The sequence below is a fragment of the Pyxicephalus adspersus genome, chromosome Z (assembly GCF_032062135.1).
Source record: "Pyxicephalus adspersus chromosome Z, UCB_Pads_2.0, whole genome shotgun sequence".
Lineage (NCBI taxonomy): Eukaryota > Metazoa > Chordata > Amphibia > Anura > Pyxicephalidae > Pyxicephalus > Pyxicephalus adspersus.
In genome coordinates, this window is record NC_092871.1 from 88,720,426 (window position 1) to 88,740,065 (window position 19,640).

Here is a 19,640-nt window from a genome sequence, read left to right on the forward strand (position 1 = left end):
TGTTCTGATGCATTCTGATCTTTATGTTTCATTTATTAAAAATGTTTCATAAAATTAAAATAATATTCACTGTATTCTTCCTTTATGCTGTATGACATTTTATTGGATATGTAGTAGTATTATATATATAAATGAGTCAGTGTCTAATAGTGTATTACATATATAAATAAATAATCTATAATAATGATATAGTATAGGATTTACATGTTCTGCTCTCTGTAGTACTATTCACACTCATTCACACACTTTTTCACACATTCACACATTTCTTTGTTTACAATCTCACCCACATTCAGCTGCCCAATCCCGCCCACTCTTCCTTTCTCCTCCAATCACGACCAGGAGGGGGCGGGGCTTCTGTCATCCTAGGTTTATATACGAAGTACATTTCATGCGATTTCATCAACTTGTGACTCAGCGCTCCAGGGGATCGCAGTGACCCGGCCAGGTATGAGATCTCTTTTCTTGTATTGGGGGGCAGCAGGAAGGACCCCGGAGAGGTGAGCCAATAAATGAGCACGGCACATAGCTGGTACCTGGTGGTTCTGGTTGACCTGATGGTTCTGCTACCACGTGGGTTCTGATTCTGATGGTCCCGGTCCGGCTGACTTCTTCTGATCGATCCCCCGCACTCACACTTGTTACATTCTTGCAGCGTCGGTGTCAGAAAAGTTTCCGGATGGGGGGGGGGGAGTGTATTGGGTCGCCCCCTGTGTCCGGTACCGATCCCTATGGAATGTCGCTCCCCAGGCTGTAGCGGTGCTAAGTGCTCCATAATGGGGTATTTTTAGGGCAGCGGGGGCGGTCGGGCGGTGCCATGTGCTGCGAACAAGTCGGGGCTTGTCGGATGGCCCCATCGGGATATTAATACCCAGGGAAGATATGTGCAGGAGACATTCTATGACAGGGGACACCTGCACTGAAACAAGGGGTGTCATGGCTAACACCCCCATCCTAAAAAACCCCAAGGGGGGATTTACTAAAGATATGTCTGTGTGAGGGAGCAAATCGCTTTATCATCAAATTTATTCGGAATACTGACTGCAGAATTTATGTTTCGTGTGATGAACTTCAACTTATAGGTCTGGTGACCCCCATACCATATTAATCATTTTTATTATTAATAAATAGCATTTATATAACGCCAACATATAACACAGCGCTGTACATTAAATAGGGGTTACAAATGACAGACTGATACAGGAGGAGGAGAGGACACTGCCCCGAAGAGCTTACTATTATTTGTATTATTATTATTATTTTTAATAATAATAAACAGGATTTATATAGCGCCAACATATTACGTAGCGCTGTACATTAGATAGAGTTAAAAAATGACAGACAGATACAGACAAGGAAAGGACTCTGCCCAGAAGAGCTTACATTATTATTAATATTATTATTATTAATAATAATAATAAACAGGTGTTAAATAGCACCAACATATTACGTAGCGTTGTACATTAGATAGTGGTTTACAAATGTCAGACAGACACAGGAGGAGGAGAGGACCCCAAAGAGCTTACATTATTATTATTATTATTAATAATAAACAGTATTTATATAGCGCCAACATATTACGCAGCACTGTACAATAAATAGGGGTTACAAATGACAGACAGATACAGACAGTGACACAGGAGGGGGAGAGGACCCTGCCCCGAAGAGCTTACAATCCTTGTTAAGTTCCACTTTCTGGTGACAACGTTATATTTATATCTTATAATTGTATTCTTCTGTTGTCACCACGTCTGTCTGTGCCATCTGCTGCATGAGTTTTTTCCATCTTCACTCGCTGTGTGCTGTAGGGGCCCATTCACACAAAGAAAATGCAGGATCATTTTGAATTTCCACATGCCAGGACGTTCAGTACCTATTCACTTGAATGGGCCCTTTTTGCACCAAGGAGCATGGCAAAAACATATGTTCCAATTTATTCATACCCCAGGACCCGGGGACACACTCATGGGTCTAAGTGAGGAGGTACATTGGGGTCTCATTAAGAAATGACAGTACTGCAGTGCACCAACCCGTGATATGTGTATTACTGTAGGCTTGGTCCCACAGCATTTATGTGTGAATGGGCTCTAATAGATGAAGGACAACAGGGGGAGCTAGTGAGAGCTGGGGAGGATAGGAGGCAAATGGGGAGTGGGAAGGGGGGAGTAAGAGATTGGCATTGCAAGAATTGTTGCTTTCCCAACAGAGTTCAGTAAATGATATGACAGGATTTAGTAAATTTAGTAGAGTGACACCATGGAGATCCATTCTGTGACACCAATGGGTCGGGTGCTGTGTGAAAGTCCATCATAAAGATGTATAGGGAACAGATGAATCCCATTGGTGGCATTTGAATTCAAGAACAAAATGTAATAGTGTGTTAATTCCCCCACCTCCTAGACTGTAAGCTCTTCTGTCCTCTCCTTCTCCTGTGTCACTGTCTGTCATTTGTAACCCCTATTTAGTGTACAGCGCTGCGTAATATGTTGGTGCTATATAAATCCTGTTTATTTATTAATAAAAATAACAATAATAATATACTGATGTTCATTCATCCTCAGATGGCCTGTTTATAATTCCAGGTATCCAGAATCACTTCATGTGAGCTGTTTTAGAAGTAAAAACCAATGTTACAATTCCTTTTCTGGAAACTAGAATTTTCTACCAGCCTCAATGTAATGAAGATGATGGGTAGAGATGTTCGTAGTCTGGCCTGGGGGAGAACTCTGGCTACCTTTGTAGATACAGCATTGAGAGTTGTCACCCTAAGACAGGAAGTGTGGGCTGTTGCTGGAATGTGTTGGCTGGATTCTACTAGGAGTAAGAACTAATCAACTGGGGATGGAGTATTGGGTGCCCAAGGCTTAGAGATAAGTGGAGGGGGAAATGCTGACTCCGTCCACCACCAAAAGTGCCTCAAATGGGCATCTGAGCATCAGAATTCTGATGAAGTATTGAAAGGCAGGCCAGTGGAGGCAGCAGGCTGCATTATGGGAAGAAGGAAGGCTGGGGGAGGCAGCAGGGTGCATTATGGGAAGAAGGCAGGCTGGGGGAGGCAGCAGAGGGCATTATGGGAAGAAGGCAGGCTGGGGGAGGCAGCAGGGTGCAGGCAGGTCAGGGAAGGCAGCAGGGTGCATTATGGGAAGAAGGCACGCTGGGGGAGGCGGCAGGGTTCATTATGGGAAGTAGGCAGGCTGGAGGAGGCAGCAGGATGCATTATGGGAAGAAGGCAGACCGGTGGAGGCAGCAGGGTCCATTATGGGAAGAAGACAGGCTGGCAGGGGCATTATAAGAAGAAGGCAGATGGGTGGAGGGGCAGGTTGCTGAAAGGAAAGAAGGCAGGTGGCAAAGTGCACCATGGAAAAAGGCAGGCCCATGGAGGCAGCAGGTTGCATTATGGGAAGATTGCAGATGGGTGGAGGCAGCAGGGTGCATTATGGGAAGATGGCAGATGGGTGGAGGCAGCAGGGTGCATTTTGGGAAGATGGCAGATGGGTGGAGGCAGCAGGATGCATTATGGTAGGAAGGCAGGCCAGTGGAGACAGTGGGTCTAAAATAAAGTGCTGGTATCATCTTGGTTTTGGGTACCACTTGACACCTTCCCAGGTCTTGTGCAGTCCATGCCTTGATGGACCACAAGGGTCACTTACCTTAAACAGGTGAGAAGAAGGGGATTATTGTTCAGTTTATATTCTTTATTTTTCTCAATATTGTACCAGTAAGCTATGCCAAGCCAAAGGAACCAGATCTGAAATACCCGTAGTCTCAAACTGCATGTGCCATAAGCATTAAACACTCCATTCTACATTCTGAGAATTTTGTTCCTCTTTCTCTGGCACAGATAAAGGTTACATACTGTACTTCTCAACTCCCACCAATACACAGACTTCACAGATTCAAATTTGTGGCCATATATTCCTGTACATCTGAAGAATTCCTTACTATTATACAAAAATACTTTCTGGAAGTCTAAGGAAATCCAACAGGCTTGTTCTCACTTGCAGATAAGAGGCGGCTCGCTTGTGGTTTCTATGCAGCTGACAACCTGTCAGCCGCCTCTGCCGTCACTGTCTGAGCGTTTGAAGGGCAGTTGGTGGGTGATTGTCAAATGCCTAAGATGTCTTCGCTAAGATCGAATGCTGCCTGCAGTGTCTGTCTGTGAAATGGTAACTGCACTGCTTCACAGGAGAATGTCAGGACACATAAGGGCAGGTAGGCATTGGCCAAAGTGAATTTTTGATGAACAAAGCAGAACCCATTGGAAGCAAGGGACTGGAATTAGGGAAATGGGGCAAAGTCCAGAGATGTGGATGAATAAATGAAAGCTTCTTATCTATTATCTGTGGCAGATAGTGGTCATAGGCAGGTCCCTGTAGGCTCTTTAAAGCAATTTGCCCAGTGGCAATGATGGCCTCTGTGACACTTGATCCTATGCCACTGTCCTTATCCTGGTGTTAGCTTTAATTGAACCCAAAGTATCATCAGCATATTACGTTCCAGTGTATCACCTCCTGTTTTCTCCCACACAGTCCCTGAAAATGAATCCTTTGCCACCCTCCCACACATCGGCTTCCCACCACCCACCCTTTCCATGAATTTTCAGTCTGAGCTCCCAGAGTGGGACGGATAAGAATACATGGCATGTACAGTACCTGTATCAGTTACAGATTCTATTAAAGTTGCGCTGATTATCTTGCAATAACTACAAAGTTTTCAGTTACAGTGTATGCCTTGTTTACCGGTTCATGGAGGCAGCAGCACAAAAGTGAAACCTTATGTTTCTGGGGGTTACTAGGGAAAACAAACACCTAAATAAAACCATAATATTTTAGAAGAAATACAATACAGAGAATATATTAGTAATACAATGATCAACTGAAACATTATTCCACATGTCAAATATTGTATAGGTTCTTCTTGTCTAGCCTGGTTCTGCCTTCTTCCCATAATGTACCCTTCTGCTGCCTCACTTGCCTGCCTTTGTTCTATAATGCACCTTGCTGCCTCCGGCATCATTCCTTCTTCCCATAGAACAGTGGTCGCCAAGTGGTGGTCCTCCAGAAAATTTTGGTGGTCCGTGGGTCAGGAGATGGACCCCACTGGGGGGACGCACCAGCCAGAGATGCGGACCATGTCCCCAGTACAGTTCCCGGGCCCGGGGAAGTGGGGGGGCTGTCTCCCTGTACACAACTCGCCCACTCCGCCCCCAGAGTGGGCAGGGTTATGTCATAATGAGGTGACTCTGGGGAAGGTTTCCCTCCCTTTGAGTAACACTCAGCTGCCTGCGCATGCGCGGTCGGGAGCCAGTGATTTTAGTGGTCTGCGGGTCTGAAAAGGTTGGCGACCAATGCCATAGAACGCTTTCTTCCCATAATGCCCCCTGCTGCCTCCCTTGCCTGCCTTTTTCCCATAATGCAACTTGCTGGCCCCACCAGCCTGCTTTCTTCCCATAATGCACCCTGCTGCCTCCCTTGCCTGCCTTCTTCCCATAATGCAACCTGTTGCCCCTGCTGGCCTGCCTTCTTCCCATAGTACTCCCTGCTGCCTCCCCCTGCCTCCTTCTTCCCATAATGCTCCCTGCTGCCTCCCCCTGCCCTCTTTATCCCATAATGCACCCTGCTGCCTCCCCCAGCCTGCCTACTTCATAATGCACCCTGCTGCCTCCTCCATCTTGCCTCCCCCCAACCTGCTCTCTTCACTTAATGCACCTTGCTGCTTCCTCCATCTTGCCTTCCACCCATAGGACACCCAACTGCCTTTGCCAGCCTTCTTCTAATAGTGCACCTTGCTGCGTCCACTGGCCTACCTTTTTCCCATAATGTGCCATGCTGCCTCCCCCCCATCCTGCCTTCTTTCCATAATGCACCCTGCTGCCTCCCCCAGCCTGCCTACTTCGTAATGCACCCTGCTGTCTCCTCCAACCTGCCTTCTTCTCATAGTCCACCTTGCTGCCTCCCTTGCCTGTATTCATCCTATAATGCACCCTGCTGCCTTCTCCATCTTGCCTTCTTTCCATGGAGCACCCTGTTGCCTCCCCCAGCCTGCTGTCTTCCCATAATGCACTTTGCTGCTTCTTCCATCCTGGCTTCCACCCATAGAACACCCAACTGCCCTTGCCAGCCTTCTTCTCATAGTGCGCCTTGCTGCCATTCCATCTCCAGGTAACTAACACACCTGGTAACTTACACAATATAAAATACAACTCATCAGACTGGCCACCTTCTACCATTGCTCCTTGGTGCATTCCAATGCTCACATGCCCATTTTTGATTATTATGACCCTGAAATTCGAACTCTACAGACATGTGGCCCAATACACAGAAAGCTGCAATGCACTATGTGTTATGGCACCTTTCTTTCATAGTCAGCATTTAGTTTTTTAGCAATTTTTGCTTAAGTAGCTCCTGTATGGGATTGTACCTGTCATGCTCACCCCACTACTCCCACTCGCACACATCAATAAGTCTCAGGTGTCCATAACCCTGTTGCTGGTTCACCAAATGTAAATTGGTGAAACATTATTTAGATCCTATTCAGCCTCTTTGTGGAAATCACCTCGAGAAATAGATGCATGTCCTCAAGACAGGTTTAATGAAGTTGACAATGGTGTGCAATGGTGCCTGTGTAATGTATGCTGAATTAGCCACTTACTATCTCCATCAGAAGACCTTTAACTAATGCTGGAGCATGACTGAGAACCAGGAACAAAGTAATGACAACCTAAAACATGACGTTCCTGAAAATAGGGATCATTTCATTGAAAGCTGCAGGTTTTAAAATGTTTAAGATCACTTTTACATAACATGAAAATGCCTTTATGAGATTTCAGTGGTTGAGTATGGGCCTATTTTTTCAATTTAGAATATTCTATCAAAGTTGATATATAGATAGATATTATAACAAGAATATGTGAACAGTCAAATCCAAAAACATATGCATATTTGCATACAGACATGCTGACTCCTTAATAACCTTCTTTATTACAGAGTTAGAAAACCGGAGACCCGCGGATTGCTGTCTGCCAGTTGCCAGTCTATTTTTATAAAGTGACAGCGGATCATTGGGGATGATGGCACGCGCATACCTGATGTGGATTCTGCTCATATTTACGGTATAATTGTATTCATTGCAGATGCCTGTGTGCTTTGTGTTGTTTTAGATGTTTCAGTGAGTAATGAGACAATGCTACAGGTAATTTCTTTTGTTGTTACAGTTAGTCCTGGTTTGTGAAGTCATTGCTGACTGTTCAGATGGAGAATTTAGGGATGAACAAGGAAGTTGCATCCAATGTACTCAGTGTGGACCGGGGGAAGAACTTTCTGAGGTGAGACCCTCATACCTTTATCAGCTTTTTGGACATCCCAATTCTAATGCAATGGGCATAATATGGAGTTGCCCTCTATAATACCCCCTATTATTTCAGTAAAGGTTCCACTAGTTTTTGGGAATACATGTCCATTTGTAAGAAGAGGTACTGATGTTGGATGAGAAGATGTTGGATGAGGTCAGGGCTCTGGCCAGGACACTTGAGTTCCTCCACACCAAACTGGTGACCCCATGTCTTTATGGAGGGGGCTTTGTACCCCGGGGCACAGTCATGGGGGAACAGAAAAGGGTCTTCACCAAACTGTGACCACAAGGCTGGAAGAGCACAATTGTCTACAATGTCTTTGTATGATGGAGAATTACCAGGACCCGTCACAGGAGCTTGAATATCAGGAGGGTCCACATACATTTGGTCATATTGTGAAGTATGAAGAGAATAGAGCTGATCCAAATTTCCTCAACTTGGATGTCCTAAGATGTATTTGAGTTTTAGAGCTAAATGTAGTGGTTTGGTTCCTCAATAGCCCAGGCACTTTCTGCTTTTATCTGCTTCTGCTGTTCTTCAGGTTGACTGCCAGTTCCCACCAGGTTCCCCCTTCCATTTTGGCATCCCTGATGAAATTTCCCAGACTGTTTTTTGGCCCCATCATGTTGCCATGCAGTTCTTCCATGAGCTTTCTAAACCCATTCAAAAGTGTTGCATCTGTGGCTGCACTGTAATGCATACTGAACCCCAAATGGTACAATATTTTCTGTAAAGCCCTGACCTCAACCCTACTGAACACCTTTGGAATGAATTGGAATGGTGTATCAGGGCTCCTCACCTGAACATCACACCTACCTATATGACCAGTTGTATGGATGGCATCTCCCCATATGATAGAATTTACTTGTTCCCAGTGAAGTGTTGCATCTGTGGCTGCACTGTAATGCATACTGAACCCCAAATGGTACAATATTTTCTGTAGTAGTCAATGTTGAGTATACAATGACAACCAATGAGGTCCATTGCACTAAAATAAAGGGTACCTTGGTTTCTTTGTATTGCTCCAAATAAAATATTTTACAACTTTAATGTTTTTACAGGAGTGCGGCAGCGCAAGAGTCATCCGGTGTGTGCCGTGTAGACCTGGAAGGTATAAAGAAGATCGCAGTCATCACCGTTGCCTTAGATGCCTTCCATGTGTAGTTATCAATCGGGTGCTGAAAGTTAACTGCACTCCTACTACAAATTCAGTGTGCGGTGACTGTCTGCCAGGGTAAGTATCCTGAATATACACTATATGGCTAAAAGTATATGGACCCTCTTCAAATGAGTTCCGGAGCCCCCAGTGATGGGTCCTGGGAATCCTCTGTCATACAAAGGCATTGTAGACAATTGTGCTCTTCCAGCCTTGTGGTCACAGTTTGGTGAAGACCCTTTTCTGTTCCCCCATGACTGTGCCCCGGGGTACAAAGCCCCCTCCATAAAGACATGGAGTCACCAGTTTGGTGTGGAGGAACTCAAGTGTCCTGCACAGAGCCCCGACCTCATCCCAACTGAACACCTTTGGGATGAATTGGAATGGTGAGCCAGGTCTTCTCATTCACCGTCAGGTTCTGATGTTGGATGAGGATACCTGGCTCTCTGTGAATGCTTCAATTTGCCTCAAAGGTGTTCAGTAGGATTGCTTTGCTCTCTCTCTCTTTTTTTGGCTAAAGGGGCATAAACTCCCACAAGAATCCTAAAAATCTTGTGGAAAGCCTTCCCAAAACATTGGATGAGCCACTGTGGAACGCCAACACTATAAGAATGGCCATGGTTTTGGAATAGAACATTCAACAAATTTATATAGGTGAAATGGTTGGGTGTTCACAAACCTTTAGCCATATGTTTTATGTGATCTGGGATGAGGCTGGGCTTTAGACTAATAGCTTTTAGCAAGTGCAGTATTATGGTATTATATTATATATTAATATATTATATTATATATATATTAAGTTATTATATTTATAGAGGTATAATCAAGCAAATTCTTTTTACATGTACTGATCAGCAGTTACCAGTTGCTTTTTACAATTACTATGTTACATTGTTTAACCTAATAATGAAGTGCCATGACTTGGCATACCACTTCAAGGCAAACCACATTTGTAGTGTTACATTTGTGTGGGATTATTTTTATACATAGATATTCAGACTTTAGCTTATCCTGCACATAAATGGAAGCAAACAATTAGAATGTTTTATATTGTCCCAGGTACTACAGCAAGACTCGTATTGGAGGACTCCAGGAGCTGGAATGCTTCCCATGCACATCTCATACACCACGAACACAGACTCAATGTATGTCAACTGGTTATTTATAGCAAAACAAAAGTAATATGAATGTGTAAAAGAATTGACTGTGAATGTTAATTTTCTAGGTCATCCCAGGCCAGGGTTTGGTCAGCCAACCAGCACAGACCCACCACAGACTTCTCGGGATCCTATCATTTTGGTAGCAGTAATATTGGTGGCCCTGGCGTTAATTATGGTTACCTTGGTGACTTTTTCGGTCATCTGCTGTGGGAGGTTTTTTAAGAGCCAGTGCCAACGAGGTAAGTTACATAAATTTACTAATATATGGGTCAAACTTAGCAATTGCAAAGATATTGTTGAGCTGTGCATGTTGATCATGGAGCAGTGGTTCCAATAAGACAAATGGATGCATTGGGCAAAAAACTGTGGATAAAGGAAACTCTGAGAACTGCAAAACATAAGTACACTATATGGTCAAAAGTTTTTCAGCACTTTCCTGCCAAACCCCTGTACACCCTTTGTACAAAGCCCCCGCCATAAAGACATGGGGTCACCAGTTTGGTGTGGAGGAACTCGAGTGTCCTGCACAGAGCCCTGACCTCATCCTACTGAACTCCTTTTGAATGAATTGGAATGGTGTATCAGGGCTCCTCACCTGAACATCACACCTACCTTTATGACCAGTTGTATGGAGGGCGTTTCCCCAGGGTCCTGGTAATTCCCCATCATACAAAGACTTTGTTGACAATTCTGGGCCCAATGGTCAAACTTTTGAGGCACCTCTCTATGCTTGGGTTCAAATGTTTCCAGTGAAGGGTCAGTTATGAGACCTTGTAGACCACTGGGTGCTTTCAGCTTTGTGGTCACAGTTTGGTGAAGACCCTTTTCTGTTCCCTCATGACTGTGCCCCGGGGTACAAAGCCAGCTCCCTAAAGACATGGGGTCACCAGTTTGGTGTGGAGGAACTCGAGTGTCCTGCACAGAGCCCTGACCTCAACCCTACTGAACATTTATCTAACATCAATACCAGACTTCACAAATGGGGCAAATTCCCACAGACACCCTCCAAAAGCCCATTATAGCTGCAAAAACGCATTAATTTCTAAGTCAATGTCCCTTGTTTTGGAATGTTTAACAAACTGTTTTAGATGTGATGATGATGAGACATCTGCAAACTTTTGAGCATATAATGTATGTTGAGTCTTGTTAGCCACATTGGGTAATAATTTCATATCCCTGCCCCCACCGAGTAAAAACTAGCCTTTGGCCAGTCTAAGAAAATATAAGTGGTCACAGTATATTGAAGTGAGTTTGTGTCTACTACACCAAACACCTTCCGAAAAAAAAGCCAAAATATATGCAAATATATCTGATATTAGTTTAAATTATTTTTAGCTTTCCAAAGGTCGCAAGCTATCACCGGCCAACCAAGAAGATTGGCCAGACAATCGGAGTCTACAAGCAGCCCTTGTGAGGAGCAGCCAGTTCCTCCATTCTGCTTTGGATCTACAGATACCTCTGGACAAGCTGCAGGTAAACTCTTATATAAATGATCTGTCAAAAGGAATACTGTGTCTATATGATATTCATAGGCATGAGATGGGGATACACAAAAAGACTACTGCCCAATATAAAAAAAAATTTGAGCTAATTGAGAAAGGAGGAGCAATTTTATTGTATCCAGACTGACACAAAGAATGTTGGATTTCCAATCTGAGTTTTCACAGCTGCTATCTAAGGATTGCTATAATGTTGCGGTAAAGAAAGATCAGTATAGATCTTTTACCAACCTCCTGTGCAAAGGTATTACTACATGGGATGGCAAGATAATAAAAAAGGGAATATAGGGGTATCTATACAGGCAGCACATCATACATGGTGCACCATTTGAGGTCAGTAAGTCTGTATCTCAGCTACCATATGCCCAAAGTTGCTGGAACAATATGTGTAACGAAGTTTATGGAAAGTTAATTTGAATATATCATTCCAATATGAAGAAAACAGTAGTCCCCAGTGGAAAATCTTCTGTTCTTATGGCAACTCATAAAGTTTACTCTTCAATTTGTTCCTGCTGATCAGGACAATGGATGAATCTCTGTAAAAGGAACACAGATTGAAATAAAAGCCTGACATTTCTATCCCTTGACCACCTTATCCAGATCAAATGCATACAAATGATCTAATAAATTTCCTTTAGTTAAGCTTTATTTAAATTATTTTTTTAATATTGCCTCTGATTTGACAACAGGTCCAGTGGAAGAGGTACATGTGATTTCAGATCGTGTCTCCTCCAGCCCTCGCGTGACATCCAGTGCTTTACTCCCACCATCCGTGGAGCTGTGTGCCCTGCCTCCACCCCTTGACAAACCTAAATACAACTGGAGCATCTCAGAAACCCAACCTTTGATCCGTAACTCGGGTTGCAGTGATTGCTTCTCGGGGTGCGGGCCCTCCACTGAATACAACCAAGCAGCAGCAGCCGAGCCCGGCAAACCAACTCACTCCTGTGCATCGGAGCGCCAGCACTGGTCTCATGCACCCGTGGAATGTACTGAGCTGGATTTACAGAACTTGTCCTCTGAAGGGGGATTTTCCCACACTGTCGGCCAAGATCACTTAGGAGACAAACAAAGTTCTCATACGGTGACAAAACCCAACAGCTGCTTGTGTGGTACACAAGATGACCCCCGCACAAAAGCTGAAGAAGTGCCAAGGTCACGTTGCTGTAGAAACATACCTTACCAGGTACAAGCACTCTCCTAAGTTCTGTTTTATAGTATTTCTGTGATGAGTAGACTTTGAAACAACTAATTCACTTCCATGTTACCCAAGGAACCCTTGAAATAATTTTCAGGTCTAAGGGAATCCCTGTACAAAATAATATTTGGGGTTCAGTGGAAAGAATTCCACCTATGCTGATGGTCATTGAATGGACTAAGTGGTGGTTCATAAATCCTCCTTGCAGATGGCTAAAAATTAATATTGGCTAAGATGTGTTGTACTCAAACTTAGACAGCTACCCTCCAATGAAAGAATATTCAGTAGTAACTCATGGAACTCTTGGAGCCACTTGAGGAACCCAAAGGTTCCTTGGAACCTTGGTTTAGAAAGGCTGAACTTCAGGCCAGATCACTCTGATAATGGGTCCTGGACTTTATACAAGGTCTGGATCTTTCAGGCTAAGATCAGGTCCTCCTGTTTGTAAATGATGCTCTCCTTATTCAACAAAACACCTTTGTCCACTGTTCTGGAAGTTGAATGAAATGAATGAAGGTTAACACTTGCAGGTGGAAAATCTGATAATTCAATTTGCAGAGAATGAGCAGCCAACAGGAGCTCCAATTTGTCCCAAAGATGCTTTCACAGTTTCACAGTTGCTGTTTGGGTAAAAGAACTTGAAGAGAGGCCATTTGGTAGGGAATTTGGCCTAGATGTGTTATACCGGTGCTGAAATGATAGATTTATGAGGAAGATTATGATAGTGAATATAATAATGATTTTCAAAACTAATGACTTTGGAGCCACCACTTCTCCGCCATGATAATGGGAGATATTTATAGTCCTTGAAATGCATTAGCAGACCTTTACATTGAATGTTCCGTCCATTCTAAACACTACAAGGTTGACACTGCTGTAATTTCTTATCATTGAACCCTTTGAACACATTGCCACTGTACGCCTTTATGCAACCCAAAATCCTAATGGAAATAATCATATGTAATAAGCATATCTAAACCTAGGCCTTTAATATGATGTTTTTTTCCAATTATTGTACTATTTGCTTAGGGTGGAGTTATAGTTAATGGAATCACATCCCCCCATCGTTGTACAATTTTGTGTTTTCCACAAATGGAAAAAGTGTTATTGGGACTTTTCAGGCAACTTCATTTAAGACATTCAATAGCCATAAAAATGTTTTTATTAGAACCAAGCTTAAAAAACTTTAGTGCATTGTGGGGGTATACAACTCTCATAACACACATGTGTTCTAACGCGTTTCGCAGCTACATTTTCTGCATCATCAGAACTCTTAATGAGAATTTCCATCACAGCTATGAATAGTTATAGTGGCTTATTAGATTAATTATAACATGTGATCACAATGATTTTTAACATATCTATTTGTACCTGCATTATGCTTTGCACATTATTCGTTTATCAAACCTTCTCAATAATTCACACAGGTGGATAAACATTGGCGATCACATGTGATGTTCAGAGAATCGTATCCTGACTCTCATCAATTGCTTTACCCTAATTTTAACCTTCCTAACTGCTAATACATCACTGTAATATAAGCAGTAAGAAATGACACTGAATATTTTATTTTACAGGAAAGTGATGATGCGGTGTCCTTCCTAAATTCAGCCACACTAGGTAAGTGTCAGAGCTTTAACATTTTCTTTATAATAATAAGAGTTTAGGAAATGACTGATTTGTGTTTTCTGGCTGCCAACCATTAATGCAGAGAATCAGATAGTATTGAATCAGTAGTAAAAAATAAATATCAAAATAGCTGAAGATTTGAAAATTGTCACCCAGTGATATAATTATCATTCTCAAATTTGTAAAGTTCATGATATAATATGTGAGGAAAGAGGTAAGGAACATTGGAACTTGTATGTAGATTGTAGAATATTGATGGATCAAAAGATGTTCTTTGGAGAAGATCAATAAATGGGGTATCAACAGAAGCTCTTTTTGCTTCTACTTTCCGTTCTGGGTTCTTCTACCCCATTTACTAAACTTCTGTGTAGTGTGAAAGCTAGCTACTAAATACTGGAGTGTCCTGCACAGAGCCCTGACCTCAACCCTACTGAACACCCTTGGGATGAATTAAAATGGTGAGCCAGGTCTTCTCATCCAATATCACCACCTGACCTCTCCAATGGAGACAAATCCCCATAGACACCCTCCAAATCTTGTGGGGAGGCTTTCTAGAAGAGTAGAAGCTGGTATAGCCAATCAATGAAATTAGATGGTGTAGGCAACTCCATATTTAAGGCCTTGGATGGTGGGGGAGAAATTCCATATTAATGAGCTTGGATGTCGGGAGCAACACCATTTTAATGACCATGGTTTGTGGGAGCAACTCCATATTAATGCCCTGGAATGACGGGGAAGAGTATCCATATTAATGGCCATGGATGGTGGGAACTACTCAATATTAATGGCCATGGATGGTGGGGGCAACTCCATATTAATGCCCCAGAATGGCGGGAGAGAATAACCTTATTAATGACCATGGATGGTGGGGACTACTCAATGTTAATGGCCATGGATGGTGGGGGCAACTCCATATTATTGCTCTAGAATGGTAATGTAGAATATCCATATTAATGGCCATGGATGGTGGGGGCATCTCCATATTATTAATGCTCTAGAATGGCGGTGTAGAATATCCATATTAATGGCCATGGATGGTGGAAGCTACTCAATAATAATGGCCATGGATGGCGGAGGCAACTCCTTATTATTGCCCTAGAATGATGGGGGAGAATATCCATATTATTAGCCATGGACGGCGAGGGCAACTCCACATTAATGGCAAATGATGGCAGAGGAGCAACTCCATAATAATTGGTAGATAATGGGGGAGCAATTCTATAATAATGCCCTAGGATAGCGGTGGAGAAACTTTATATTAATGGCCATGGGTGGTGGAGGTAACACCATATTAATGACTATAGATGGTGGGAGCAACTCAATATTAATGGCCATAGATGGCGAGGGCAACTCCACATTAGTGGCTATCGATGGCGGAGGAGAAACTTCATAATAATGGCCATAAATGTCGGGGGAGCAACTCCATAATAATGCCATAGGATGGAGATGAAGAAACTTTAAATTAATGCCAAATTCCAAAATCTTGTGGAAGCCTTCCCAGAAGAGTGGAGGGGCAACTGCATATATGAACTTTGATGGTGGGGGGAACTCCATATAATGACTATGGTTTTAGAATGGGGTGTCCAACTAGCTCATATGCAATTGATGGACAGGTGTCTGCAGTCATTGGGTCACCTGATGTATTTTCTTGGGTCAAACTATTACCTATATCCTTTTCATTTCTAGAACTTCCCATCTCTCAGATGCCAGATTCTTTGATCGCCCTAATTGCACTCAAGCTGGACAGTACCACACCCGGACAGAAAGATTTCAAAGACGTCGGATTATCTTTAGGAGTGACCCCCTTCCTTGTAGATCGCATGCAAGGATTCCAAGCATTGCATGCTCACCTGTCCACCAGTACGTCCTGCACAATGCTGCAGTTGGTACAAACTCTTCAGGGACTGCAGCGGAGGGACGCCTTGACCCTAATCTGCTCCCATTTTGGCCATTAGGGCCATTCCAAACCTGATATTGCCTTTGAGATTCCTAAAGCATGACAAGTGCTCGATCATTGCACCCCATGCGTCATGGTGTGGTGGTGCAGGAGCCTGCAGCATGCTAGTATCCTGATTTGATTTCCAGAGCCTGCAAGGCTTACATGTGTAGATGGGTCGTCATATAGTGCAGCTGCAGATGATTCCTCATCCATCGGATTTCGAAGCCACAACTGTGGATATTCATTTTGCAAGAATGTTTTCATGTTTTCATGAATCAAAGACTTATTATCCATGTGCAATTCGTGTTATTGCATGTTGCAGATTTGCATGGGAAGAATTACCATGGTAAAGCCTATATGGAATTTCAGTATCTTGGTTTACATCTAAATTTACTATGTGGAGAACTGAACACAAACTTTAAGTGGCAAGGTGACAACTCTGGAGCACATTTGGGAGACAGAAAAAGATTGTTGTCACCCTATGCCTGGAAGTGCCAGAAAGAATACTATCCTGACAGGATCACCTGGAATTGATTTGATCAAAACTATAAATTTAGAAAAATAATTGAAGAAATTACATAGCAATGTGTTAAAATGTATTTGAAATGAAATGGTTAGGTCTAGTTTATGATTTTATGTAGTTGTGAATAGAAGGTCTGTTGGGAATGTGATGTATTTTCTATGATAATATCACGTAAGGGATGCAAACAGACAATCTGAGTATTTGTTAGGACCAGAATCAGTATTGTAATAAAACTGGCATGCTGTATTTTCAGCCTGGATAGGCTGGTGTGCTGGTATTGGGGTTTGGTCTGGGGATAAAGTTATGTATTTAAAAATGCACTATCAGGGTATTAGTTTGGAGATCCTGTGCTGAGATTCGTCTCTGTACCCTGTTAAAGTATAAAATGCCATTTCTTTTTTTTTTTCCTTTTATACAATACTTGATAGAAGGTAGTTTACAGAATTTTGCATGAATTGGGTGTAATTTTATTAATGACCACTAGATGGCAGACCTAGAATGTGTTATATCTGCTCATTGACTTTAATGGATGGCTGCAGCTTCATGCTCCAGTCCTATGTATGACGCATGCCATGTTTTACAATAATTACCATGTGACCTTTTCAACGCCAATCATGTGGCACATGTGTGTTTGTAGTCTGTTTATTACAATGTTGTATTTGCAGAGAGGTAAAGTAGATGTAAACCCCAAATTATTATGTTAAGGGGCTGGTTTGATGAGCTTTTGCATGCTTTAAAATGTTTTGCATTCCAATACAAGTCTAAAGAAATGCAAAACCCACCCAGGTCAGGTCAAATGCAGGTGAGAAGGAGGTCAGCTGCAAATCAAGTGCATGTATCCGTACCTGACGATGTCAACTCAGGCCAGTGATTTTCTAAAAACTGTAATATATTATAAATAATTTTTTAATTCTTTTACATTTTTAAAAATAGAGGGTTTCCTTTTTTAATTCTTGTGCATCTCAGTGCTGCTGATCTCCTGCATCTTCTTCATGTGTTCCAGCAATGGCTGCATAGCATTTCCCATTGTAGGTTTCCATAGCTGGTTAATGTGACAAGGTGACAACGCAGCAGCACAATTGTGAGACAGGGATGTGGTGTTGTCACCCTATAACAGGAAGTGTCTGAACAAACTTTAAGGCAGATCAAGATCACCAGGGTTATTTGAATGATACCTGGAGCCTAAATTTGATTTTAATATTTGGGTTTACATTTACTTGTCCTATTTCATAGGAAATGTTGCTGTGTTCGTGTTCCATTTTAGGGCTGTGTAGGCAGCTCTGCCATCCCGTGGGCACATTGAGGTCTGCCATGTACACAACAACTACGCACCCAGCAGGAGACCAAACTAATTATGTGTTTTTTTTCTTTAATCACAAATTGTGGCCCCTTGGCCTAGAAAATCTGTTGTGGTATAGGAAATATATTGGTTCTTTTATAAATCACACAAAACAAAATATCACTGATTTCACCGTCACCAGAATTAGCCTCTAATTTCTTCACTATGTGGGCAAAATCTACTTAGAAATGTATCTACTGCAATGATCTTTTAGCAAAGCTGACACTGTAAGCAACAAAGATGAAATTTGTTAGAATATCTGGGCAATTATTGGGCAATAATGCCAATAGGTAGGCAATAATTGGGAAGTGGGGACAATACATGGGCAATAAATTGCCTATATTAACATTATATGGGCAACAATTGGCCAATAGAAATAAAACTTGGGCAATAATGGGGCATTATTGGAACACAAGGGCTTCAATTGTCCAATAGTAACAATACAAGGAAAAAAATTGGTCAATACTATCAATATTTGGCCAATAAATACAAAACCTGAACAACTATTGTCCAGTAGAAATAAAACTTGGGCAAGTTTTAGCCAATAGAAACAGTACATGGGCAACAATTGGCCAATACTAACAATACTTGGGCAAGTACTGGCCAATAGAAATAAAACCTGGGCAAGTATTGGCCAATAGTAACAATACTTGGGCAACAATTATTCTATAATAAGAACATGGGCAACAATTAGCCAAATAAAAGAAAACATGGGCAACAATTGGGTATTAGTGGCAATAGGTGGGCAACAAACAGACAATCATTACAATACATAGAACAAATATGAAATGGTAACAATGGGTGATTGTTACATTACACTACAATAATAATACATCTGATAGCATGTTGCCAGCCAATGAGGGGCCAAATTTTGCTAAAAGAACAGGTTGGTAAATCTAAAGAGCCCATTGAAGCCTGGTATATCCAAAATGATCAAAATGCCTATTTATTTCATTGATATTTTGGTAAACTAAAAAAATTAGGGATATTTTTTTTAATGCCCAGTCATGTGACCTCTGCAAGCACTGAACAGAAGATTCTCTGTGGCCCTTCATGTACACAGAGTGCAGGATCAAGGATATAATTGGGTGATGAATGAGCTACACCTCATGTGACTCTGTGATTTGTTTTATACATTCTATTCATCCCAACACTTTTTGGGAGATGGCTTCCCACTTCTTCAGGGCTGACCTAAACTAGACAATGGCGGCAATCGCATAGCGTTTTAAAGTCATGTGATTTTTTTGTAATTCAAATTTCATCTAAGCCATCCTTATGGAAAAATTTAAGGTTAATTTCTAGGAAATTCAAGTGAAGCTGAAATCATAAATTTGACTGAACTTAATGTTTATTGTTGGTGAGTGATGACATGTTTTTCTTATTTCCCAGGCTTGTGATTTTTTTGTATATTATGTTGAGGAGCAAATAATGAAATACATTGTCTCTTAAAATGTTTTTTTTTTATTTTAAGTGAACAAAATGTACATAAAACTGATTTGTGTTTATTGGATACGCTGTGAGTTTTTTTTACCCATTTTTGGAGTTGTTTTACTTCCAAGGGTTTTGGCACATTTTTGTAAATAAAATAAAGATTGACTGAATTTTTTTTTGTTTCTTTGCTATTAATATTATTATCTGTAGATTTCTGTAAACACTTCTTGAACCTGTGGGTGGCTACTTGAATCTATTTAAGTAAAATCTTCTTGGATTTTTTCTTACTGCATACCTCAGGTCCATTGTTAGGCCACGCTTTGTATTGATTGAATTCCTACAGCTTGAGCTGCTAATATTCTCGCCTGTCCAAGTTTTTCAGTTGCCAGATCCGGGCTTTTATTATCCCCTAATT

At 41.9% G+C, this 19,640-nt stretch overlaps 1 protein-coding gene across 1 annotated transcript; it reads left to right on the plus strand.

Moving 5' to 3' along the window:
* Positions 1-362: 362 nt before the first annotated feature.
* Positions 363-19,395, plus strand: EDA2R (ectodysplasin A2 receptor). Its single transcript, XM_072430243.1, has 10 exons — positions 363-448; positions 6,987-7,111; positions 7,214-7,324; positions 8,413-8,585; positions 9,567-9,652; positions 9,733-9,906; positions 11,003-11,140; positions 11,856-12,352; positions 13,942-13,984; positions 15,680-19,395. The coding sequence occupies exons 2-10, from the start codon at positions 7,067-7,069 to the stop codon at positions 15,946-15,948; spliced, it is 1,536 nt and encodes a 511-aa protein (XP_072286344.1). The 5' UTR covers positions 363-448; positions 6,987-7,066; the 3' UTR covers positions 15,949-19,395.
* The last annotated feature ends 245 nt before the right edge of the window (positions 19,396-19,640 follow it).